Source organism: Elgaria multicarinata, chromosome 4 (assembly GCF_023053635.1).
Source record: "Elgaria multicarinata webbii isolate HBS135686 ecotype San Diego chromosome 4, rElgMul1.1.pri, whole genome shotgun sequence".
Taxonomy (NCBI): Eukaryota; Metazoa; Chordata; class Lepidosauria; order Squamata; family Anguidae; genus Elgaria; species Elgaria multicarinata.
The window spans coordinates 23,871,940-23,899,170 of NC_086174.1; the positions used below are offsets into that span (position 1 = coordinate 23,871,940).

At 47.3% G+C, this 27,231-nt stretch overlaps 2 protein-coding genes across 4 annotated transcripts in view; one reads left to right on the top strand and one right to left on the bottom strand.

Annotated features, from left to right (window-relative positions):
* The window catches only part of PIGF (phosphatidylinositol glycan anchor biosynthesis class F), a 28,746-nt gene extending 23,259 nt beyond the window's left edge, over window positions 1-5,487 (top strand). For both annotated transcript variants that reach the window (XM_063123958.1, XM_063123959.1), the window contains exon 6: window positions 5,130-5,487. In XM_063123958.1, the coding sequence (XP_062980028.1) occupies window positions 5,130-5,243 (114 nt within the window). In that variant the 3' untranslated portion in view covers window positions 5,244-5,487. The remainder of the gene's footprint in view (window positions 1-5,129) is intronic.
* Window positions 5,089-27,231, bottom strand: part of RHOQ (ras homolog family member Q) — a 35,766-nt gene continuing 13,623 nt past the window's right edge. Inside the window, exons 3-5 of one of the 2 annotated variants that reach the window (XM_063123960.1) lie at window positions 12,438-12,602; window positions 9,313-9,408; window positions 5,089-5,836 (exon numbers count right to left, since the gene is read on the bottom strand). In XM_063123960.1, coding sequence (XP_062980030.1) covers window positions 5,681-5,836; window positions 9,313-9,408; window positions 12,438-12,602 — 417 coding nt within the window. In that variant the 3' untranslated portion in view covers window positions 5,089-5,680. The remainder of the gene's footprint in view (window positions 5,837-9,312; window positions 9,409-12,437; window positions 12,603-27,231) is intronic. The other variant, XM_063123961.1, reaches the window with a different exon arrangement.

Below are 27,231 nucleotides of genomic sequence, written 5' to 3' on the forward strand. Positions count from 1 at the left end.
ACAAAAATTAGGGCTGTGCACCACTTTGGCTTCAGATCTGAATTCTGAGCCAAAGTCAGACCATTTGCTTTGGAGTGGTCTGGTCCTGATGCAGGTTGAGATCGTCCCAAAGCACTTTGGCCCAATCCTGCCCAGACACATGAGCCCCTGCTCCTTACGTGGACCTGTTGGGAGCACCTGCAGTCATTTTCCCTCTAGAAATGAAACATTGTGGTAATGGTGGCTGTAAAGCTATCATCGCCACAGGTGTAAATGGGCCAAAGAGAGAGGATTGGGGGAATTTGGATGTCTGAATCTCACCTCAGGTGTGGAGTGGGTTGGATCAGGTCTGAATAGGGTTGAGGTTGATTCGGAAGCTCCGAATCAGCCTCTGAAGCAGTTTGGGGGTCCCATGCACAGCCCTACCAAAAATGCAAAAAACGAAAACATACCAGCATGTTGTAGCTTAGAGGTCTTACTGCCAGTAAACCTATGCCTTAGGAGAGGTGCGTCAAATTTTAAAAAAAATTGCACAAAAGCCAGGGAGACCTCAAATGATTGGTAGTTGGGGAAAGTGGGTGAGGCCATATGGAGAACTTCAGAGTGATGGATGGGGACCCTGGGGGTGGGTGAGATTTGTCTCCCTGGCCTGAGGTTGCCTCTCCCCTTGTTGGAGAGAGTGGAGAAGGTGTGAGGCAGTAGCCCCTGGCTGCTCTCTCTAAATTTTGCTTATGAGATCTGGACATTTATATTTGTATCGGGCCTTTGCGATGGATAAATGGGAGAGGCTTTAACCCACCTGTGAGGATAGCTGGGAACCCAGCAAACCATTGGCCCTGTTAAAAGGATTCACAATTCGGTTCAGAGGCCTCCCTTGTCAGCTGGACATAAACAGGACTGGAAGTACAGCATTGCTTTTCAGACAAACATGGGTATGTCTTTGTCCAGGTTATGTTGTTGTTGTTATTATTATTATCTTCTAATGATCGGTCAGTTCCTGATGAAATAAGAGTTTATTTTGAATGACAGTGTCCAGTGGAAGTACAGCCTTCATCAGCCACAGCACACGCTATGCGAGCATTGAATATACATGGTCTTACATACAAGTCTCTCGACATTTTGCAAAAGTTACGCAGTGCCGGGTTAATGAACAGGGAGCAAGCAAATCTTTGGTTTAGAAAGCAACCGTGAAAGACTGAAGCAAGGTCCATAAAGAGCACCTAAGGCACCTCATGAAAAGATGACGCTCGTCATCTTTGCTACACTCCTAAAAGACCTCCAAATAATGCTAGAGATTAACTGAACGCCCGCGGGTAGGAATGTGGCGCTTACGAGTGGGGAAGTCAAATCATAGGCAGTTCCAAAAAGCAAAAGAAAAGTTGGCTTAACATGTCAACCAGCAGCGGGATGAGAAGGGAAGTACCTAGGAGGAGAAGTTGTAGAAGGCTATGCCCGGCTGTCTTTCCTGCCCTCTCACTTCAAAGACGTGGTTCTGGAGTTTGTGTGTTGCTCACATAGGAGAGGAGCTAAAATGGAGACGGAGGGACATTTGGCTTCATTCTTTTCTCACGTGCCTAGGATACATTTCACTTGTTGTCCAGGAGATGGAAAAAAGCAGCAGGAGGGGATGGTGTAAATTGTGCCTATTATAAAGGTTAAGGAAATATAGTGTATATTTGTCTTAGAATAGCAGAAGGCACAGTGAGGATGGCCTAGGACCATAGTGCACGAAAGAGCAGAGCTACAACACAACCCAGTTATTTCGCTCCCTTACCCCCTAGAAAGGTTGCGGCTTTTAAGTTCAAAGTTGGCCAGTGAACTGGGAGTGAGCCTTTCCCCCCCCCCCCCCTTACATTCAAATAGTGAAAACGGTTTTGTAAGTTTTGCTCAAGTATCCAAGCCCGGATTGGAATGGTATGATTGGCATTGGAGAAGTCCCCTATCCTTTTACTTAGAATAGCGGCTCTTAGATAATATAAACCCTCTGCATTGATTGGGATTGCATCACCCTGCCTCACATTCCTGGGGTGCCTAACTGGGCACCGCCTTCCATATCTGCATGACAGTTTACATTCTAAGAGAGACCTGTGTGCATAGGACCCAATACCTGTAGGTCTTATCTGTGTGATGACAAGGAACAGTGGCACAGAGCAGGTTGGGTTCTCCATACAAAGGTCCCTGTTCAAACGTGACTCCAATTCAGGAAATGTCAGGTGGGGCAAGAGGACGTGGTCCTTGAACGTGTCTGAAAATGGCCTTAACACCATGGGGCTGCTGGTGAGCCACTGTAGTTATCAGCATTTGACTTCCGTTCATCAAACATGCACACCACGAAGCCGTTGTGTTGTAACACACAGTGATGATCGCCGTAATGATTGCAAGGCTACGGCATGCCACACACACACACACACCCCAGGGCTATCTTGCATCCCGTGCATCTGCAAGAGCGCAAAATGGTTTATGCCACAGAACTCAACATCCCACTAATCTTCCGTTTTAAGCAGCAAGAACTTCGAGATACAAACCAAACAGCTGAAATAAATGAGGGCCTTGAACGAAGTCAATGTCCGCTAATGTTTCTTCAGTTTTGCTTATCTAAATTCATAGAAACCTTTAAAACGTAAGGAAAGTCAAAATCCTTTTCTCGGAGCCTGGTTTGTTCACGGCAACAACCCGAGTGATCTTTAAAACGTTCATCCAGATTTTAGATTAATCATTTACTTTCGGGATGACTGTAAAATTGAAATCTGAAATCCCCTTCTCAAACTGAAACACTTTTTTATTAAAATGGTAGCAAATAGGAACTTGCAAGAAATCACTGATATTCGTCAAGAGCCAGCCTTTTCCCAGTTGAACATTGGGCTTGGCTTGCTCCTTATTTGTGGGGAGCTGCTCTGTGCCAGAAACAGCACCCCCCCACCCCCCGGGAAGGGTCTGACGTCACTGTGCTGTGCAACAAAAGGGAAGGAGGGAGTGCTTGTAGTGAAGGTGGGCAGGGGCTCCCCCCCTGGAGCTACATAAAATTACTATGGGTGGTACCCAATTAAAACCCTCCCGCTGACAGAACAGCTTCTGCCATCAGAATGGGGGGGCAGGCAGTTCCCCCTCTCCCTGTACCCCCCCATGTGCCCTCAAGGCACTGATGGCTGCAGGGGGAGAATCCCATCGATCAAACCATTTTTTTTTAAAAAACCCCCACCTTTGCTGGACTCAAAAGATCCCTCTGCTTAATTTGCACCTGCTTTAATCGTATTTTAAATGTATTATAAAGCAGCCCTCTCCAAACTGGTGCTCTCCAGATGGCCAGTGGCTGCACTGGCTGGGAATTATGGGAATTGCAGTCCAACACATCTGGAGGGCACCAGGTTGGGGAAGGCTGTTATAAAGGCTTCAAGCAGTGGACAACATAGTAGAAGCAGCATTCCTCCTGGTCTGTCACTCCAGAGGGGAATACCTCTTCTAAGACGGTTTGCCTGCTGCATCACCTTAAAACAAAGGAAACCCTGGCTTTTATTCAGATGTAAATGTTTGCAGATGTAACTGATCCATCAATGAAAATTTCTTGAATCAGGCAGTAGGCACCTGAGTAAAAAGTCTGGGCTATCGTTACCTTGCTCTGCTTGTGAGCTCCCCAGTAGCATCCGGCTGGATACAGTTGGAGGCAGAATGCTGGGATTGGAAAAGACAGGTCTTGGGTTCGATTTTCAAGACTGGGATTCAGCCCATGGGTGTGAGCAGGTGGGCTTTGTGCTTTGGGTCTCCTTGAACCTGTTTTCCCTTTTCGCCACCTGCTTCACTTTGGTTGCTGGGCAAACATTCATCGTAGGCCTGTTTGTGCATCATGGCTAAACAGGGAATTAACTTGTGAGTAGAGCGCATGGGGGGCTCATGTGCTGCCCCACCTCAAACTTCCTGCACTGAGAGGCCTCCCCGTGATCAGGAACCCTGCCCTATCAGGGTTGCTGACGGCAGCGATACTTCTAAACGTGTTGAGCTGAACGCACATCAAAGCCCCCTTCAGACTGATCGGAGGAGCTGGGGATAGTGAGTACAGCCCCACGCTCCCTAGCTGAGTTAGAATTCCCTGTTTAGGTTGACTGCCCAGGCAGGGCTCCTTTTTCAGGCACTGCTAGACTTTTCATGGGAGAACAGCACTTGGGGGTGGGGATGAGCAGAGTTAATCAGGCGTACCAGGGCTTGGATCCAAATTCTTTCCTTCCTGCTGGAGCATTCCCTGAGCGGAGTCCTGCTCCGAACACTTCCGCCAGTGGGAAAGGGCAGGGGAGGGGGGAGGCGATCTTCGTTAATTCCCGTCCCCTCTGCAGCCTCCTGCGCGGGCTCCCTTGCTGTTCCAGAGCAGATGGGGAGGCTCAAAGGGGACTGTAGGGAGAGGGGGGAACTGACAAAGACGGACATCTTCTCCATTGATCCTTCCTGGATCAGAAGTCTCCCAAGGACAAAAGGAGCCCTTCTGTCCACGGGAAGCAGACTCTGGATCTGACCCAATAGGCGCCTTTACTAGGATGGCAGAGCCCAGGCTTCCAGACAGACGTCCGCGCTGTTGCCAGCCGAGAAGGGAGGTTACGTGATGCCTCTCCCAGCTGTTTGCAACGTGCCACCAGCCAAGCCTTGTCTTCCCTTGCGGTCTATAGACTCCTTTCCTTTGCTTCATGCAATTGTGCTTCACTGTCAAGCGTTTGGCCGCAGCTATTCAGCAGCGAAAGAACCCCATGGTGGAGGAGGAGGGAGGAAGTCCTACAGACCGTTTTAACCACCCATGATTCAAAAAGCAAAAAAATTAATGGCAAAGCAGGGGCGCCTCAACTGCGCTGGCCACAAAACTGGCATGTTAAGTACTCTGCAAGCCTCTCACCTGACTCTGGGCATTCTCGAGCGATAGCCAGAAGCGTAGTTACACTTGAATGCGCGCGAGTTTAAAAACTGTACAACGTTTAGTGTTCGTAAGAAATGCACGATGGCCGTTAGCGCTTTTGCCATTCTCCGAGAAAGCACGTCAAACCCTGCAATGGATCCTGTGCCATGTTTTGTTTCCTCCTTTTGATTACGCTGAAACGTGTTTGTAAACGTACATTGGGGGGGCGGGCGGCGGCCTTCCCTTCTACTCCTGACGCAGCGTTCTTTTCTTTCAGGTGTGGCCTATTTCTTGTTCACTCGGAGCCACCTTTGGCTACGTCGCTGGCCTCCTCCTGGCACCTTTGTGGATCTACCGGAACAGGAAGCAGCTGACGTACAAAAGCAGATAACTGGCGCAAGGGGAAAAGGCGGTTGTGTCGTTGTGCCGCTCCTGTAAAGACTGCGCAGCAGAGACGATGGTCAAAGCGGAAGGGCGGTCCAGACAGCTTCAAAGCAGTGTCAGCCTTCGCTCCTCCTCACAGCATGGCTTGAGGGTTGTGGCAACGTGATGATGCATCTGTCGCTTGTCCTAAATTGTGTTACCCCTGAGAGATGGTTCTTTCCTTCCAGTCTGAATAAAGTATTTGTAACAGATGGCGCCTGCTCCGTCACATGTTTGGGATTTCTTCCTCTCCCCCCCACCGCCAGATTTCACCAAATGGCAATCCCTAAAATCGGCTTCTGAATTGATCTATGCGCTATTAATAAGGTGATGTTGTTTTGAAGTGTATGGTTTGCACGGTATCTGGAGTTTCACAGTATGCGTGGCCATTGTCCTGGGCGGGTCTCACGTGATCAAGCAGCAATTAATGCATCTTGAGCCTATTCTTTTTTTCACCGTGTGTTTCTTTGGAGTTAAAATGGCTATAATAGCTTCATCAAAAACAGTCTTTAGTCCTTTCTGCGTTAAAGCCGAGCACTCCACGTAGCAGTAGGCTCCTATCTGTCAAGAAAACAAATGTGTTTAATAGCCAGGCTTGCATAGACTGCCGTCCCCAAACTCTTTTTGTGAGCTCCCACGTGGGGCCGCCGTTTTTATAGCAAACATCAAGGTTTGCTTGTATTTTGTCTTTGCGCTGTGGGAAAAAAACATTCTAGCATCCGACCCTCCAGGAAAAGAATTAACTCCTACGCTTTCATCTTTTTGTGAGAGGTTTAGGATTCTTTTCCATTGGGCTCAGTTTTTGAAGGAAACACATTCAATGCAGTGGAGTTTTTGTTTTACTTCTGGTAGTGTGGTTGAAGAATGGGCCAAAGAAATTAGGTGGGCAATTTGGTTGACCCCCAATTTGGTGCCTTCCAGATGTGTCCTACTACAATTCCCATTATCTCCAACCAGCAAGAGTTTTGGGCACCTCTGGAGGGCGTCAGGGTTAGAATGGCTGGATTAAAGTCCCAAATTTATGAACCAAGGATGGGCAACTTGTGGCCCTCCAGATGTTTTGGCTAGCAGCTCCCATCAGCCTAGCTAATGTTAAGGGATGATGGGAGTTGTAGTCCTTTAGATATTTTGGTCTACAAGTTGCCCATCCTTAGTATGAATAAAAGCACCTAGCATCACCCCCCTTGATAGTTTAAAGTAGAATTAATTGTGGAATGCCCTAAAGGTACAGCCAAACATTTTAATTATCTACGACTCACTCTGTTTTATCATCTTCCATTCCAATGAGTTATTTTCTAATTATTAAAAAAGTATTAAATGGACCGTCTTAATTAGTGGTATTTAATACTATGTTTTATTCATGAGCCAAGCAGTTTCATTAACTACTAAGGCTATGCTGTGCTTAACAGTAATATAGCAATCTTCAAAAGATACTACTGAACGCAGCAACCTCCACATAAGAGGACACTCTTGCTGTCCTCTGAAGAAATCTAAGAGGCGCTGCCCTTTGGACATTTTGTTCTATTCAGAACAAAGTACGTGCATAGCATTATTTGAGCAGTAGGTCAAGCCTTGAATCTCTGTGATCCAATTAAGCAAACAAACAATTTGCTCTCCCTAGTCAAGTTCTGCTTGCTTACGTCGGAACCTGGCAGAATACAACACTGAGTGGCTAGTGCCTGTGGATGCAACAAACCCCCCTCCAATCCTCAGGTGCAAGTCTTTAAAGCTGATAATCTTTTTTTAAATAAAAAAAATATTATGAATTAATGTTGAAATTAAACATATATGCATGCAGCATCTTAAAAAATAGTTGGGGAAGAGAAAGTGACATCTGACCCAAGATTCAGCGTTGGCATGTAGATTGATCATTTATATCAATCTCCCCCTACTTGGCGCCATCTGGATGTTTTTGACTACAACTCCCATAATTCCCAGCCTTCGTTGCCCATGCAGGCTGGGAATTATGGGATTTACACAGCTGAAGGGCTCCAGGTTGGGGAAGATTGATTTATACCATGGAGGCTGTGTTTGCCCTGAAGGATTAAAATGCTCCAAAAATCCTGTTTAAATGTATGCTCCTAACATTGTTTGGGTTCATTCTGTACCCTGTTCGTGATTTTTCTTCCCTCCTAGCAGCCTGTACCCCAAGTCTCCCTCACAGTCTCTAGTGCTGTAACTCCTAAAATTTGTTGCAGATGTGCAACACTTGAAAACCAGTACAGATGTGAAGTTTAGAGGTTTTAAAAAGCAGTTCTGTATTACATTTGTAGCCCACCCTTCTTCCAAAGAGCAAAGGATACCTCTATGAGATTGGTCAAATGAAAAGATGGCAGCTGAGCACCTGAGAAGGTGCAGGTCCCTGGAGGTGAGAACTGTGTGTTTTAGGTGGAAATGGAAGAGAAGGGCAGTGTTAAGATGTTCATGAGGTGTGCATGAGATGGGACCGCTGTGTGCATGGAACACTTACGGAGAATAAAGGTGGAACTGAAAAAATGCACAGTTCAGGTATTACAAAGTAGCACATGCCTAGCTCATCGTTGGCTCACTTCTGAAAAAGGCCTGAACATTTTACAGGTTTCCATCGGCTCCACATGTCAAATGACATTAACCTGGGTGATGGGACACTTGTCGGTTCACTGATACAGTGCAACCACCTGCAAGAACTCGGTATATGAGTAGAACAGGGATGGGGCAGAAGATAGACCAGGATTTACTGGTAGATCTCTTGGTGAACTGCAGTCGATCAGTAAGGATTCCTGACTTGTTTAACAATGGCAACAACCCAATCTTCCCTACCCTAAAATATATTTTTGAAATGAAAAAAGCTGTAGGATGTGGGATGCTAAACGGGAATAGATTTTTGGGTGGATGGGCTGTGAGCCATGTTCAGTTTTGGTAATCAAAACATTTCCCTGGCTCAGAATTCTTTAATTCTAAGTGCATGTCTTTTGCACTAGTGGATCTCTGGGTTCTAGGAAAAAGAACAAAATGTGTCTGATACGAACTCTTCCATGCAATTATATAGGGAAGTTTCTTCTGGGAATGCAAATATCTGGGCTAATGCATTTGTGCAATTACAGGAACTTCTTCCCACTGGAGGCTCGCCTGGCTCCCTCACTAATGGAATTAAGGCCATAGCTAGACGGGGCAAAATCCCAGTGTGATCCCCGGGATCATCCCTGTGCGTCCACATGATGCACAGGGGATCCCGGGATCAGGAAGGGATGATCCCTCCCTTGCCCCGGGATCTCGCCCTGCCCTTTAGCCCCTGTTTTTCTGCGGCCTCGGGCTCAGCCCGAGACCGCGGATCGTGTGGCAGGGCACCGTGGATTGACCCGGCTCCTCGTGCCCATCGGGGGTAGGGTGGGGGGAGCGGGGAAAATAATTTAAATTTATAAAACTACTTCCCGTTTGCGCATGAGCGTTTGTGCGCTGCTGGCCGTTGACTAAAAAAAAACGGCGGGCGCGACGCCTCTCTTTCTGTGGTCATCGCGCATCGCGTGTAAACGGAGGAGGGATCTTGCGATAAACACATCGCGAGATCTTCCCTCCGTCGCGTGCTAACAGGTAGGTCTAGCTAAGGCAGCTTTCCTCAACCTGGGGCGCTCCAGATGTGTTGGACTGCATCTCCCAGAATGCCCCAGCCAGCAGAGCTGGCTGGGGCATTCTGGGAGTTGTAGTCCAACACATCTGGAGCGCCCCAGGTTGAGGAAGGCTGAGCTAAGGCCTTAGGCTCTGCTACTTTGGGTGGCATTTGGGGTAGAAGGCAACCAGTTCTTTTCACATCTTTATTCAGCTCTGTTTTATTGCTCTTGGTGCTGTGATTGTGCTGCCGCTTGATTCTGCTTTTATTTGTTTTGTTTTTATATTGATGTTAAGCCACTTTGCAGATCATTTTGGATGCATGGTTAAGGTAATTACTATTAAATAAAAAGAAATAAAATATGATGGCTGGTATAAAAATGTTAAAGAGAGGAGAAGAAGAGTGAAGGCGTTGGGAGAGGGAGATTACGGTACACAACAGCAGAGCTTACCTCTTTTGCTAACTTTTGTCCCTGCTCCATAGATATCGGTTTCTCTTTCATGTCATTCAGCCTTGCTAAGGTTTTAGGGTCATCACGAAGATCAATCTGTTAGGAAAGTCACAAGAAGGTGAAAACATTCTTATGCACACTTCAAATCAAAGTGCCCACTGCAGATTTGTAAAAGACACAGTTGGATCCATCCAACCCAAGTCAGTCATACTGAGGTCCCCTTGCAATCAATGGGACTTGCGTTCGCCATTCCTAATGTTTCACACTGACTTTAGTGGGACTAAAGTGCAACTAATGTCGGATAGATTCAACTCAATGGGCCAGTTTGCATGATCACCGCAGCCCACCGTGGCTTAAATAAGCCGTGATGGGCTGTTGCAATCGTGCGAACCAGGCCATAATCTGTTCATTTCTGTGGGTGAAACTAGAAGTTACAAGGCAAATATGTGATTTCTAATTCCATGACATGTTCCCAGGGCATGGTCTGAAGCTAAGCAGGTCCAGGTGTCATCAGTGCCTGGATGGGCAACTACCTGGGAACCCTATGCATTTGCAGGGAAGAATTGATGGGGTAGACTGGGAGTGCTCAACCCTTTCTCTCTAGTTCCCCCCTTTTCTTTTACCCCAAAGGGATCCAGATTCCTGTTTTGGGGGCAGGAAAAGGCCTGGAGGAAGGGTTTGCAGGGGTGATGAGGCAGGTGGAAGAAGGGTTAAGCACCCCTCCTTCCGTCAGCAACTCCCCCCCTGCAAAATTTCCCTGAATGACAAAACTGTGGCAAAATTGCATTTTGGAAACCCGCCTTTCCCCATCATCGCGTGCCGATCTGCCCTGAATCCCAAAACAGTTTCATAATTACCTTTTCAACATGGAAGAAAAGAAAAGAAAAGTAGTCTAGACTCGCAATAATAAAACCATTTAAAGCAATCAGCCCACAAACGTTTGATTAAGAAGAGCTGGGCCTGACACTGCCCTGGCATACATCTGAGGGTATATATACACTCGCACCGTCTCAGGAGGAGGCAGGTACCTTTCCTGAGGCAACCTCACATTCAGTCTGAGAAGCCAGCGGTGAACACTGCAGCCCTTTACCGCTTCCAAAAATCTCCATCCGTCTCGCAGACGGGGATGGAGGAAAACACCATACATGGAATAGGGGCTTGGAAATAGCTAAAAAAAAAACTATTCTGCCCACCCAAGCGGTGATGGGGAACGACTCATTTCTTTGAATCAGGAAAGTGGTTGATGAGCATTAGCACCTTCTTTCCATTCCACTGCTTGGATCCGACAACCGCTGCTTTATCATTCACGGGCGACGCCACCAGGGTTCGTAAGCAGAGCACATCAAAATACGGAGCTTTCGTTCCACATTTCAAAAGGCGTCTTAAGATCCATCCTGGACACAGGAACAGGGCGCACACAAAGGATGGGGCTCCCCAGGAAAGGTGGCTTGCGATGCCACTTGGGTTTCCTCACTGGCACAGTTTCTCCATAGGGCGTTGCTAGACCTGCCGGGATAAGCCGGCAGGGAGGCGGGGCGATGGCGCGCTAACTTTAGTGCGCACCGCCCAGCCTCCTAGACGGCTGACGCGCAGGGACTACGGAAGCCCTGCAGCGTCGGCCATTTTTTTTTGTTTTAAAGGGGCCACGTGCGCCCCGAAGACTGTGGACAAGGTAAGGTTTTTTTTTACTTAAGCCCCCCCCATCCGCCATCCCCTCGCCGTCCCCCGTGTGTCACCCTCTGCCATCCCCTCGCCGTCTCCCGTGTGTCGTCCTCCGCCATCCCCTCGCTGTCCCCGTTGTTGCCCTCCGCCCCCCCTCGCTGTCCCCGTCGTCGCCCTCCGCCATCCCCCTCTCCTGCCGGTCCGGCCTTCCCTCCCCCATCTCCCCCCCCCCCCGGGATCAACTCCCCCTGGCGCGATGGGCACAGCGCTCGTATGAGCGCTGTGCCGTCCGTGGCTTTTTGTGGCTACTCGCGAGTAAGCGAGTAGCCGCAAAAAGCCACGGAAGTCTCTAGACGTTCCGCAGCCCCGGCCTCAGGCTGGAGCTGCGGAAAAGGTGCGCCATAAGCGACTTCGCTTATGTCGCGTTAGAGGAGGCTTCAGTGCGGCCTGGGGCCGGATTTCCCTGTGTGTCATGTGGACGCACAGCAGGGAAACCGGCTCTCAAGGCGCGCTAAGGCCTTGTCTAGCAAGGTCCATACTGTGGTTTAATCTTTCAGGGATGGTTTACGTCTAAGGAAGCTGGGCCACACGGGGACGAGAGGCCTCCAAGGGTCCCTCTCTGGCTCTAAAACTTGGATGTTCCTTGACACATTCCCTGTTTGCTATACAGCAAAGGAGGCCCCATGTGCTTTGAGAGAGCAAAGCAGGAGGTGGTTGTGTCGGGGGTGGGGGGGCTGCTGGATTCAGGAGGTGGAAGAAGCCAGACTGGAGTGATGGGAAGGAGGAGAGGTGTGTGTGGGGGCAAGGCTGACAGAGTAGCAATGAAGAAGGAGAAGGTTCAGGGCCAGGGATGTATGAGACATTCGTTTCAGTTTGCTTTTGATTAGGATTTACCCAGTTCGCACCTTCCGAACCAAACTCGGGCGCAATCTGTAGGAGATTGCAATGCGATTCAAGACAAACAAAATATGCTACCAGCAGTGTTCGAAAACTGCGCAGGAAGGAAGAGAGGAACTGATAATAAGTGGATGTAACCAAATGTACTTTGGCTTCATTGTGTTTGTGGATGGCGGGTAAAGGGTTAGAGGCCAAAGCCCTCATGGGAAAAGGTGAGTTTTGAGGAGGCAGAGACAGAAATGGCACCACGCAAGTGTTCTGGGAGGGATTTCCAGGCATAAAAGACAGCAAGGGAGGATGAGCTGAGCCGGTTAAGAAGGTAGGGTGTGTTTTGGTAACCAAGGGTGGTCCAATTGGGAGGAGCAAAGGTCATGGCGAGGGAAATCACAAGGATGAAAAGCAGAGAGGCCACAGGGAGTTTGGCCTGGATATAGGAAAGGATTATTGATTTATAATTTCTTATTAACATTTATATAACCACGTTACAACTGGAAAACAGAAAACATTAAAACATTGTGGGTATTTTCCTCATTCCTTTCCATAAAACACATGACCTTCAGGCCTACCTGCGTTCCAACTAACAAGTAGGGTACATTTGGCGCGTGTTCCTTTAGTTCCGGTACCCATTCCTCCTTCACATTCTGAAAGGAAGCTGGATTTACCACAGAGAAGCAGATGAGGAAGACATCGGTCATGGGGTATGACAAAGGTCTCAGGCGATCATAGTCTTCCTGTGGACAGAAACAGAAATACATATATATTCCCCTCCACTCACAGCTCATGTTTTGCCATGGTAACTTTTTTGATACTCATTTTGGGGATCAGGAGCAGTGACGGCACCAACGTTAATGTGTGTCCAATCCCTCCTCCAAGGAACGCCAGGTGGCGTGCACGGTTCTCCCCCCTCCCATTACTTTCTCCACACAATGCATAATTTTATACGCCTCTGTTGTGTCCCCATTACTTGCTTCCCCCCTCTAAGCTGAAAAGCCCCAAACGTTGTAATCTTTCCTTCTGCTGCCCCTTACGCCTGGAACGCTCTTCCAGAACATTTGAGAACTACAAGTTCAACCACAGCTTTTAAAGCTCAGCTAAAAACTTTTCTTTTTCCTAAAGCTTTTAAAACTTGATTCTGTTCTGACTTTATACTGTTAGTTTTACCCTACCCAGTGCCTGCTTACCCTACTCTGTGCCTGTTTGCATTCTCTTCCCCTCCTTATTGTTTTATTATGATTTTATTAGAATGTAAGCCTATGCGGCAGGGTCTTGCTATTTACTGTCTTACTCTGTACAGCACCATGTACATTGATGGTGCTATATAAATAAATAATAATAATAAGGGAGTTGCTCTATCCCCCTTCACCATTTTGGTTGCCCCTCCCTTCCTGCACCTTCTCCAGCTCTACAATATCCTTTCTGAGGTGAGCTAACCAAAGCTATATACAGTATTCCGAGTGAGGTCACTCCACAGAGTGGTTACACCATGGATTTTTATATGGGCAGTTTCATTTTTTATTCCTTTCCGAATATGGAATTTGCCTTTTTCACAGCAGCCACACATTGGGTCACTGTTTTCATTGAGCTACCCACCACAACCTCCAGATCTCTTTCCTGATCAATTACTGCCAGATCAGTCCCCATCAGCGAAGTTTGGAATTTTTGTCCCAACCTGCATCACTTTACCCTTGCTTATACTGAACTACATTTCATATTTTGATGCCCATTCTGCCAGTTTGGATATATAATTTGGAACCTCTTCACAGTCCTTTTTTTGTGTGTGTAAAAAACAACAGGGAAAGGGAAAGGAACCTCTCGTGCAAGCACTGAGTCATTGCTGACTCTTGGAGGGATGCCAGCTTTCGCTGATGTTTTCTTGGCAGCAGGCCTTATAGCGGGGTGGTTTGCCGTTGCCTTCCCTGGCTGTTATTACCTTTCCCCCAGCTAACTGGGTACTCATTTTACCGACCTCAGGAGGATGCAAGGCTGAGTCGACCTGAGTTGGCTGCCTGAAACCAGCTTCCGCTGGGATCAAACTCAGGCCGTGGGGAGAGTTTCGGCTGCAGAAACTGCTGCTTTACCGCTCTGCGCCACAACAACAACACCCTAAATAATTGGGTGTCGTCAGCAAATTTGCCCACCTCAGTGCTCATTCCTAATTCCAGATAATTTATGAACAAGCTAAAAATCACTGGGTGCAATACAGATCCCTGAGAATCTCACTGTTTCCATCCCTCCATGGACAGTATTGTCCATTTATTCCTACTCTCTTGAGCGTTCCCCTCCCAGCAAACGACGGCCGATGAAGCACTGCCATGGAATGGACATTTGCAAGCTGCTGACGTCATACCTTGTGTTTTGCCTTAATAAACGTTCATGAGAGAAGATGAGATGAAAAGTCCCTGCTTTCAGTGTCAGCAGTAAGATGTAACAGAAAATACAGAATCATGCAATTAAACAGAACAAGAATTGAGTCATCTTCTCAAGAAAGGCAGAAGCCCTTGGGGCTTTTTAACCCAGTTAAAAGAGGAGGCAGAAATATATAAAAACCACAAGTTCTCCCAAAATACAACATTTTCGCAATCATCCGGTGAAATAGATGAGAAAAGGGGTAGGTTTCAGACAGATGGATATTCGCAGGACACAACGAACCTACAAACTTTACTGCTACTGGATTTTGTGGCAGCCGCTAATGACTTTAAAAATTAATTAGATCAATTCATGGAGGCTACTAGCCATTAACAGCCAAAAATGCAACCTTCACGTACAAGAGACAGTTAACCTCTGACTTGTGACAAACAAGCCATGGGGGACACAGCAATTCCTATGTTTGTATGCTTAGGTCTTTCTTCCCCACTTATTATATTCCAGGAAAGAATGCTCTTTTCTGGATGGAGAGCATAGGAAAATCTGAAAGTATGCTGCCATTACAAATTAGATTTGTTTCCCCAAGTATAAAGTCTTCAGGCTGTTGTAAGGCTGATGACATGACAATTGTTTTTAAGAGATCTAGAAGTGATTTGAGAAGCACTGCTTCCTATGATGTATACACACAGTATTTTTGTCCCTCTCTTGCCTCTGATCAAGCAGGGCCTGCAGGTTTTTGAAACAACACAACCCTCTTATTTTATAAAACACTATAAAAAGAGTACTGCCTACACCTACCTGGACCCTAAGATCATATCTGAGACCCTGGCTCTCAGAACTGCCATCAAGTAGTATTCGATTGGCAGGCACACTGCTCAGTTTGGCTGCATATATACTGAAAACTGGAATGATACACATTGGCAAGCGCTAGAGACAGGGCCTTTTCAGTGGTGGCCAGATGCCTTTGGAATTCCCTCACTAGTCAGCTACACATGGCCCCAAGATTGATATGTTTTAAATCACCGTTGAAGATGTTATTTATTTCAAACTATTTTTAATTGACATTCACATTTGGTATTTAATTGCTAGTTTTAATTGCTGATGGTAGGGTCAGTCAGTCAGTCAGAGCTATGCTGAATCAAACCAAAGAAACACCAAATCTAGTAACCTGTTTCCATCATTGCTTCTAGGAGCTTTTATTTATTTATTTATTACATTTTTATACCGCCCGATAGCTGAAGCTCTCTGGGTGGATCACAAAAATTAAAACCATAATAAAACAACCAACAGTATAAAAACACAAATGCAAAATACAGTATAAAAAGCACAACCAGGATAAAACCACGCAGCAGAAATTGATATAAGAGTAAAATACAGAATTAGAACAATAAAATTTAAATTTAAGTAAAAATTAAGTGTTAAAATACTGAGAGAATTAAAAAGGTCTTCAGCTGGCGACGAAAGGAGTACAGTGTAGGTGCCAGGCGGACCTCTCTGGGGAGCTCATTCCACAGCCGGGGTGCCACAGCAGAGAAAGCCCTCCTCCTAGTAGCCACCTGCTTCACTTCCTTTGGCAGGGACTCACGGAGAAGGGCCCCTGTGGATGATCTTAAGGTCCGGGCAGGTACATACGGGACGAGGCGTTCCTTCAAATAACCTGGTCCCAAACCGTTTAGGGCTTTGAATGTCAATACCAGCACTTTGAATCGGGCCCGGACCTGGACTGGCAGCCAATGAAGTTGTAAGCAAGACAAAAACCTCCACTGTCATTTGTCCCCAGCACCTGGTAGTCAAAGATATACTGCTTCTGCGCACAAAGGCTCGATTTTGCGGTCAACAGCTGTTGATAGACCTAGGCCCTTTCTATACCTAAGGATTATCCCAGGCAAATTGGGAGATCGTCCCTGCCTGCTCCCGGGATCCCCTGTGTGTCATTTGGATGCGCAGGGATGATCCCGGGGAAAAAGGAAGGTGTAGAAACGGCCCTATTCTCTATGATTTGGTCTTACTTTTATTTTTAAGAGTTATTTATCATTCATTCAAACTGCATCAGACTGTAGCCTACACAGTCTATAGATCTCATCTTTCGGTGTTGCTTTCTATGGACATTTACAGAGCCTTCCCCATAAGTATGGCTTTGGAAATGAAGATTCAAGCTAGCGTTAGCTCCTGAATGGGGATAAATGCAGGGCAGCTGGGAATTCTATACCAGCCCTGGCATTAGGATCCAGAGGGGCAAGCGAGGTCACAAGGCAGCAACGGAGCCAGGGTCTTCTCCAGGGAAACTAGGTGCTGGGTTTGATTTCCAAAAACAGCTGCAAACGGAAGTGGAGAAGGAAGAGGAATGAGCACTGGCACCCGCACATAGTATCATAGAATCATAGAATAGCAGAGTTGGAAGAGGCCTACAAGGCCAACGAGTCCAACGCCCTGCTCAATGCAGGAATCCACCTTAAAGCATCCCCGACAGATGCTTGTCCAGCTGCCTCTTGAAGGCCTCTAGTGTGGGAGAGCCCACAACCTCCCTAGGTAACTGATTCCATTGTCGCACTGCTCTAACAGTCAGGAAGTTTTTCCTGATGCCCAGCCGGAATCTGGCTTCCTTTAACTTGAGTCCATTATTCCGTGTCCTGCACTGTGGGAGGATCAGGACGAGATCCTGGCCCTCCTCTGTGTGACAACCTTTTAAGTATTTGAAGAGTGCTATCATGTCTCCCCTCAATCTTCTCTTCTCCAGGCTAAACATGCGCAGTTAGTTTTTGAAGCGCAGGTGCCCAATATGACAGTCCCCATAGCCACAACCCTAAGGAGAGGCTTGAAAGGCAGGCAGCTGTGCTAATCCATATTAGGACTGTGCACCTTCTTGGGTCGAATCCCCAAATCGGAGTCGGACCGATTTGGCTTGTCATAGCCCGAATCTGAGGCAGCACCAGGTCAGCCCGAGGCCAAAACAGATTGGCACCAAAGCCTTAGGGCATCTCAGGCTGATTTGGGGTGGTGCTGGTTTGCTCCCTGCCACCCGCCTGGCCACCCAGGAAAGTCGGTGCAAGACCGGCTGCAAGTCCAGGTGAGTCCATTGGACTCATTCAACTTTACTCCCTCTCCACCCACCTCAACCTCCCCGTTCACCTCCTGCCGCTGTCACCATCAAGACTTACCTTTAAATTGCATCCTCCTCCCAGAAAGCTGAGCCACAATTTAGTTAAGATCATGGGGCTCTCTGTTTTTACTAGATCTATGGCCTTCGTGGCATCCAGGAACCTGCAAATCTGACCCGCTTTGGGGGGGGGGGGCAATCTCACTTTGGTGCCGAGGCGGACCCGCCCCCCCCCAAAGCACCCCACGTCAAATCAGGGCTTTTTCAGAGGCTCGAACCAGCCTGTGAGGTGAGTCTGGAGGGCTGTATGTCGCCCTAATCCATATCAAGAAACTGGTACTAGCAGTTTTCATCTTGCCCGGCAGCAAGACTTTTGTAAAAGTCATGGGTCTTAAATGCCCATTCAAGGCCAAGCCACCCAAAAGAACTTTTCATGGCAACAGGAGTGATGTACTGTTGTTGGGAAAATTCATTCCCCCTCCTCTCTGCCCAGCTATGGTGAGAATTGCAGCTAAGCTCAGAAGGAACAGGGTATTCTGAGGAGGGTGGCAGATGACGTCAGCGTCCCTGCTAATCAAAAGTGCTAGTGCTGCATCCCTGCAGGCCCCGGTTCCACTACACCACCGGAGGGGGCGGGATCCTGCAGTCAGGATGCACAAAATGTAGCAAACAGCAGCTACAGCACACCAATGTCTTTCTGGTGCACAATCCAGGGCATGGTCCCAAAGGCATGGTCGGAAAACACAGAGGCCGCTACCTTGCTGAAGCTAAGCGGGTCTAAGTCTGGTCAGAGCTTGGAAGGAGACCACTTGGAGTTCCAAGTTGGAAGAAAGGTGGGATCGAAACGTAATAAATCCTGCCCCACATTAAAATGTTATGGCGTGGTCACAGGTGTTATGTTGAAGCACATGTTAGATCCAGACAACCAGGAGCCAACAGGTAGCCACCTACAATTTTAATGACTAGCCTGTGACTGCATGGGGACCCGCTTGTTTGTAGGTTCCAGCCACGTGCTGTTTGGTGCCGCTGCCACCAACCAGCAGCAAAGTGTGGTAACAGTGCTGGCGGTATTGTTGGAGACTACAGATTGCTCTCTAGTCCAAGGATATGGCCCTCCTGATGGTTTTGGACTACAATTCCCATCACCCAACCCCTGCTGTCTGGGGCTGATGGGAGTTGGAGTCCAAAAACCATCCAGAAGGCCAAAGGTTCCCCAGCTTCGCTCTGTCAGTCCTGCCAGCTGTCCACGCTGCTAAATTCCTCCCACTGTCGTGTACACAACCACGTGGAGAGAGGTCTGGGGGAGCCTGCCTTCACATGGGGGTGAACTGGCAGCCATTTCCATCTCCGTGGCGGCATGTTTCTCCAGGCGCGATCCGACGAGAGGGTTGCGCTCAAGCAAGGCAAAGCAGGATGTCAACAGCTGAGAGTAAAGCAGATGCTAGAGAAGTGGTGCTAAAAAGCTCTCAGAGAGAGAGAGAGAGAGAGATTCAAGCTGCATCCCAGCTCATCCTCAGGGGAAAATTCAATTGCACTCTGATGTACGGAGGCTGCTTTTGACAAATGAGTGAAACACTTGTTGCAGCAGTCGCAAAGTTATTGCCAGATCCGCGTGAGTACGAAGTGGTTCACATCATTTCCCCCTCCCCTCTGTGTACCTACAAACAGAGCGCTGTGGAGGCATGGAGCAGCGTGCTCCTCCCCTCAAATGCAGAGGGAGTATGACTCAGTGGCAGAAGCACATGTCTTGCATGCAGACTGCCCCCTGTTCAACCCACAACATCTCCAGCTAAGAGGCTCATGAGGCAGATGGTGTGAGAGGCCTTCTCTGCCAGAGAGCTGCTGCCAGTTACAGGAGACCAGAGGTGCAGAACCTCTTTCAGCTCAAGAGCCGGGTTCCATTTCGGAGAAGCTCTTGAGGGCCGCATTCCAGTTAGGGGGTGGGGAGGGGGAACTGCAAAGGGGAAGGGGCACAAAAATACCAGCATATGAAAGCTAAGGGCAAAATCCCACGGAAGTCCTACTTAAAGTAAACCCATTGAAATGAATGGGGTTTAGGTTAGTCATGCCTGAATGATGCTCCATTCATTTCAATGGCCCTAGTAGGACTTTCCTTATGTTTTAGGAGGGGCATTTCAACCATTTATTTATTTATTATATTTATATCCCACCTTTTTACCTCCAAGGAACTCAGGGCAGCATACATAACCCTCCTCCTCTCCATTTTTATCCTCATAACAACAACCTTGTGAGGTAGGTTGGGCTGAGAGTCTGACTGGCCCAGTCACGCAGTGGGTTTCCATAGCCAAGTGGGGACTAGAACCTGGAACTCCTGACTCCCAGTCTAACATGCTAGCCACTACACCACACTGGGGGTGGGGGGACTACAAAAACAAGAAAACCACCTATCAGCTACCAGGGAAATGGGGTGGGGCCATTTGAGGACCCCAGAAAGCCCATATGGGGATCCCAGAAAGGCCGGATTGGGACCCAAGGCCTGAGGTTGTGCATGCCTGGAGTCGACAAAGCTGGCCTAGATATGACAAAATGCTCCTGACCTGTGGCAGCTCCATGACATTTCATCCTTTCTGGAAACAAAGCCCTATGAGGAGAGACTGAAAGAACTGGGCATGTTTAGCCTGAGGGGAGACATGATAACACTCTTCAAGTACTTGAAAGGCTGTCACACGGAGGAGGGTCAGGATCTCTACTTGATCATCCACAGAGTGCAGGACACGGACTAATGGGCTCAAGTTATAGGAAGCCAGATTTCAGCTGGACATCAGGAAAAACTTCCTGACTGTTAAGAGCAGTACAACAAAGGAACCTAGGGAGGTGGTGGGCTCTCCCACACTAAGGGCCTTCAAGAGGCAGCTGGACAACCATCTGTCAGGGATGCTTTAGGGTGGATTCCTGCATGGAGCAGGGGGTTGGACTAGATGGCCTTATAGGCCCCTTCCAACTCTATTCTGTAGTTCTCCCCCCCCCCCCCCGAGGCTTCAGGCATATAAAAGGTAGCGAGGGGCTTCACTGCCCTACACCCATCTTGGTAAGCAGAACAGAAGAAGCAATGACCCCCTTTCACTTCATTTTGTATCATGGGCCACTGCCAGTGAAGTCAAGTGGAACATGCCACCAGCAAAACAACAACAACACACACACACACACAGGAAAGAAAGGAAGTTCTTCACATCTGCACTGGCAACCTGAGAAGCACTGGAGGCTGGGAACATGAGCCAGAAGGGGGCGTGGAACTCAGGAGCTGTGTAGAGCTGATGCAATGGTGTTGTGCAAGTGTTGAACTTCCAAACAAAACCACACAAACGGGAACGTCAGAGAAGCGCCATAACAGTCCCAGTACTGGGGAAAAGGTGGGATATAAATAAATATAATAATAATTAACAGCATCCGGACTAGGATGGCGGGCAGTCTCATTCGTATATAGATTGTTTTATTCTGTCTACATTTGCCTTCCAATTACGCGGGATGTGTCAAGCAGTGTTTAATGTGTGTACTTTAAAAGGCTGCCTTGCAACTCCAAATGTCAGCTTGGGCAAAACACACATGACGCCACGGGAGTTCAGGCAACCTTACGGCCACCAGACACGCTGAGCGAAGACGGTTAAAAAAAAGAAAAAGAAATCCAATATTCCCTCTGACTGTACATATCAGAAAAGGGCAACATCTCCTGCCAAGCGCTGGGAAATAAACTTCGTCCAGTAACTGAATGAATGACTCATTCCATTTGGAGGTGTTTCTAATCTCTATGCTTCCACAACTGCTCAGATGAGGGGGGGTCACTGCAAAACCTACACCCACCTTGCACATCAATGTCTTTCTATAAGACTGTAAGGACTAGAACCTTGAATTTGATTCCCAACGCCATCGCACGATTCCAAATAATGCTTGGTGTTCCAAAGGCTCTTCAGTTTCAACACCTGCTAGAAAGCAAACATCAGGGCCCCTGGGCCTTACCAAGTCCTGCCTTCATGGCACCACACTGCCACCAAACCTTCACTGGAGGAGGCACCGTGGGGCTTTCTGGCAGCCATTCGCCTCACTGGGCCTGCCCCTCGCCTGGCTTTTGGCGACCAATAAGGGGTTGCCTTCGGCCCGGGAATGAGCCTGTCGCGATGCCAGAGTGAGGTCAGATGGCAGAACAGAACAGAACAGAACAGAACAGAACAGAACAGAACAGGGGAAATCCTTCCCGTAGTGGAAGCTGGTGGCTCTGATGCCAGTGGGGCGGTAAATCCACTCTGGGTTTCAGTCAGAACTGTAAAACTAGAGTTCTGACTGAAACCTGGAGTGGATTCACTGCCCCAGTGACACCAGAGCCACCAGCCTCTGCTGCCTCTGCCTCTCCACCCTACCCCACCCCATCCTCTACTCCCAGATTATATCAGAAGTGTCAGGCTAGGAACCAATTGTCCCAAATTATCCCCAGAAGCGTCAGGCTAGGAACCAATCCAGAGTAGTCAGTGTGGGAGATAAAATTGCAGTGTCTGCATGAGAGATAAAATCGCAGTGATGCCATCAAAGAAGGAATTTGGAGCAGGGGCCCTGGATGCAGCAGAGATGGTCTACCAAAAATTATTACCATTTTGTATGTGTGTTTTAAATTCGTTGGTTGTTTTTATGCTCTTCATGGTTTTAATTTTTGTGAGTCGCCCAGAGAGCTTCAGCTATGGGGGCGGTATAAAAATGTAATAAATAAATAAATTTTAAAAAGGGGTGCCGTATAAGACTCAGTGTGACGGGGCACCTGCTTTGCACAAGGAAGGTCCCAGGTTCGATTCCCGGCTTCTCCAGGCAGGGCAAGGAAAGAATCCTGCCTGAATGCCAGGAGAGCCACTGCCAGTCAGTGTCGGCAATACTGGGCTGGATGGACCAAGATGACTCAGTATAAGGCAGCTCCCTAAGACTGATAAATCCCAACTTTAAAATGACCTAACTGCCCTCCTAAAAGACTGGGAGCTTCCCTGGAACTAGAAATGACTCGTGAAGGCGCTGCTCTCCCCGCACCCTCTACACGCTCCAACCCGCACCAGACAGGGGTAATGCTCGGCCCCTCACCCACCCCGTTCCAGTTCCCTTCAACACCCTATTCTGAATGCATCTTTTCATGACACGAGGATGGCTTCAAAAAGACAAAGGCTCCACCAGCTGGGGCGGGGAAATCTAGTTAAAGATCACAAAACGGTTGCTTGCTCCTGGAGAAACAGCGCGCTCCGGTTTTGTCATCGCTCCATTGCCAACCATCTGTTGCTCTCGCAGCAGCTTGGGGAGAAGAATCGTAAGAGCGAAGGCTCTCAATCAGAACCATCTGCTGTTAGAAGGGGAACCAAAAATAGATATTGGTCAGAGCTGCCGAAGAGAGCCAACCTTCATGTGCTGAAGGGTAGCCATTAGCACGGCTAAAAGGGGATCTGGGAAGAGCTCCTATATACTCAAGGCTGGCTGCTTGGGAAGGGTAGAGTCCCAGTTACAGATCCACATTATAATCTCTTTCCGCAGCAGCACTCACTAATGAGAGCCTCCAAAAATGCTCAATTCAGGATGAATCACGGCCTTTTTCTCTTTTCGATCCTTTTTGGGGCTTGAGAGTTCCCAAGTGATCTTTTGAAGGTGCGAAGGACAAGCCGCACCGGGGATTGTTTCCTTCTCATTTAGAGAAGGGTCTATAATCTTCGACATTTGAAACACAGGTATAACCAGAGGTCATGGAAAGCCTTTTGAAAATGGAGTGGGGAAAGAAGAGATACCGAGTGGAAGACTTGACAAAATTCTCTGAACTTCACTTAGAAGCAGGGCTGTGCACAGACCCACCAACCCACCTGGGAGGCTGATTCGGAGCTTCTGAATTGACTCGCACTGGATCCAAAGCAAGATTCAGACATCTGAAGTGGGTTGAATATTGCGGTTTTCCAGGCGCACACCAAGCAAGTGCTTGGTGGGCATCTAGGAAAGCCAGGTGCAGGGCCAACAATCGTGTATGCCTGACCAGGAGCCCATTAGACTCCCCCTCCAAACCCAGTGAGCTGCTGCCTCCTCCTGAAGACCCGCAAAAGTGGCCAGGACTTATTGGACTCATCCACTCACACCTGGCCACCACCTGACCTCCATGTGAGCCACCATTTTCCTAGATCTATTGTTGCACACAATGGCGGCTGGAAAGGACCATTTCTGCCCATGCAGCTCAACAGGTGAGGGCAGCCATTCGCCATTGTCTGGATTGGTTCAAAGCGATGCAAAGTGCTTCGGACCGAGCTGACCCACTCCAGACCACTTCGTACCAATCCAGATTCGTACTGATTTAGTCCAAATGATCCTACTTTGGGGTTCAGGATTCAGGTTCAAAATTGAAATGGTGCACAGCCCTACTGAGAACCTTGTTTCACTTGCTCCCATTTTTGTTTGCAACTTGATTTTTGGTTCTTTCTCAAGGGAAAAGTGTGCATTTTGAATGGGACAAGTGCATTTCTCAAAAATGCGCACTTTCCCACCATCGACAAAAGTATGGAAATGTGTATTTTGGGGGCGGGATGGGAAGAACTATGCAGTTTCTGAACATGATCAGAACTTTGTGAATTTCAAAACATTTTTTTAAAAAAACGCACTCCCATTTGTTTTTGGGTTGGCGAACAGGCAAATTCAGATCTTTTGGAAATTGTAACAAAATTCTTGTACACCTCTAGAAGAGATACAGGGTTCTGTGAGCTTTAAAAACAAACACAAACACAATAAAAGTTGGTGCCAATGTTAAACAAATTCTGTGACAAGGAAAACTGCATTCTGCCACTGTTCTCAGTTATGCCAATCACCACAAATGTGTTCTGCATTTTTAAAAAATATTTTGCATAATTTATTCTGCTTTTGAGTGGCATAGAGTAAGCAGAACACTAAAGCACCAGCCTCCAACCATCTGGTAAAAAAATGTATTCAGACACCTCATGATAACAATGTTTGTGCTAGCCATAATTGAGATCTTGAACTACAATTTGAGCTTCCAAAGAAGACTCCTTCAAGCATTACTCACAGAAAGGGGATCCACATGTTGGAAAAGGGCAGTGGGTCTGCCCCAAAGTCGTGAGGCAGTCTGGCCCCATCGTCTGATGTCTATGCATTGAGCGTAGGCATCTAAGCCAGAGAAACCTACACACGTAGACCTCTTTGCATGCTGGATTCCGAGGAAGATGCAAACCTAGGTAAACAGGGGGCCTTCAGTGCCATATCTGATTGGCTACACAACACTATTACATCATCACATCTGCCACATAGTCCTTGATTGGATGGGATCACTCTTGGAAGACAATAGAAACTAGACAGGGGAAAAAAGCATCCAATAGGGGAAACAATGTCAAGATGTAGGTTCAAAAAAGGATGGACAAGGTTCTAGTTCCTATGGAAGCTACCGATACCAGAAATGATGCAGGAATGTAGAAACACTGCCAAAGCAACTGATTGCAGGACGGTGAGATATGGCAGGGAGGACTTGCTAGAGCAACCAATTGTGCAAGGACTGAGGGTAGGGTGACCATCTGGAAAGGAGGACAGGGCTCCTGTGTCTTTAACAGTTGCATAGAAAAGGGAATTTCAACAGTTGTCACTGTTATGCATGCAGCACCTGGTGAAATTCCTTCTTCATCACAACAGTTCAAGTTGCAGGAACTCTGCCCTCTTTTGTATCTGGTCAGTATAGCTCCTGCAGCTATAACTGTTGTGATGAAGAGGGAATATCACCAAGTGCTACATGTAAATTTGCATTCAAAGGGTGAGGAAAGAAATAGGATGCCCCGTTGCACGCCTGGACTTCCACGCACGTGACAACAGATGTTACCCTCAGTGAACAACATGGATCTAATATTTTGGAGGTACTCTATAACGTTCTGGAACAATAGCATCCGCGACCTCCTCCAAAATCCCTGGAACAAGCCTTCAGTGGCTGGTCTTAATTAAATCTGGTAAGACTCACAATCAGAAAAGGAAAGGAAACTCTTTAATTCTGCAAAAGCTTCTTTCTGGTCACCTACAGGCAATTTTGCTTGGCTAGTCACAGGACTGTTTGAGCCTCAGTTCCTGATCTTTAAAATGGGAATAATAGAGACCTCTCACACAGAGTGATCAGGAGGGTGAACACATAATCCTAGGTCTAACCTGATCTCAGCTGCACTTAGCAGTGACCAAGGCCACAATCCTATCCTTATTTAGATAGAAAAAAGGCCTACAACTCCCAGCATTCCCTAGTCAGCCATGTAGGACTCCCCCCCCCATCTAAACATGCATAGGATTGTGCCCAAATTCATTCAGTCCTCAATCTCTATTTTGAGACTGGGTCTAAAATTCAGCCTTAGGGCTTCAACATCTGGTCTAATCTTTGTAGTTTTTTTTATTTCCTCTTCCCCATCTTGTGCTTTTTGTTCCATCTAGCCCATTCTTCCTCAACCTGGTGCACTCCAGATGTTTTCAATGACAACTCCCACAATTCCTGGCCATGCTAGTTGGGCCTGCCTGCCTGCCTGCCCGCCCCCCCACCCCGAGATACAGGTTCCCACCCGCACCCCACAACTGTGGAATGTTAGAAACCGCCCTGAATTTTGCTCTGTTTTGGCAACAGAGAGACAAAACGGACTCCACCTCTGGGAGGAATTAACTGTGGAATGCCATGTCCACTGAAGAGTGGTGTTTCCCATCCACTTCCTAGAAATAGGAACTGCGGCATTAAATAAGCTTCCTTTGATCATCAAGTGTCCTGGCTATTTTCTGCTCCATGGAGCTTTGAATATTTCCACTCAGAAGGAGGCCACAATATAAACCAATGAAACTTAAATGTGCGTGCACAGAACTACCCACCCACATTTCGTCCACAGCCAGAAGCCACTGCTTGCAAGAATGTGTTTGCAAGATACTGAATGGCGCAGCAGAAAGGCAGGGGGTGGGGTGGGGAGAGATAGTTTACGAGACACAGACTATTTTCTTATAACTTTTTACAGCACTTCCACAGTTCACGCTACAATAAACACCTAGCTTTCCTGAGAAAGCACCCGAAATACATTCTCTCATTTGTTGGCTTAAAAAAACTACATGCCACCTTTCTGCACGTAACTCCTGAATCAGTCTACAAATATCAGACAAATATACTTAAGCCATAAAGACAAAAAGCATCTAAGGTCCTTCTCCAGGTGCCTACTCTGAGGGAGGCCCGGAAGACATCAACAAGGGAGAGGGCCTTCTCTGTGCTGGCCCCCCAATTATGGAATGATCTCTCCAACGAGGCCCCCTTGGAGCCAACATTGCTATCTTTTCAGCGCCACGTTAAAACTTTTCTCTTTTCCCAGGCATTTAGCAATATGTGATGAGCTTCATTGATCCTGGATCTGTTTTTATAGTAGTTTATAAAGTTGTTTATATGTTTCTATATATGTTGCATGCTTTTGTGGTTTAAAATTTTGTATATTGTTTTTAATTGTATTAATCTTACATAAAGTGCCCAGAGAGCTTTGGCTATGGGGCAGTATAGAAATATAATAAATAAATAAATAATAGTAATAACGATGATAAAAACAGCATCACCAATATGACAATGGAGACCTAAACCAATCCTTCATTAGATTTTGTAAAAATGAAAGTAAGAAAAATAGGGGGAAGGCCCTTTTTTTCATTCCACTGGGAAAAGGGTGGGAACTCCTCTTATTAACTTTTTTTTCTTTTGCAATAAGGAGTGAAATGCTTTAAGGAGAGAAATGCTTGCATAAAGAATGAAAAGTTGTTTTAGCTGGACTTTATTCTAATAACTATGTAAGAAAATCTACAGTATTAGGACATTAAAATCTTATATACTGTAGACATATACGGTTCAAAACTAAATCTGTTAGGCTAGAGTATAGACAGGCCTGAGT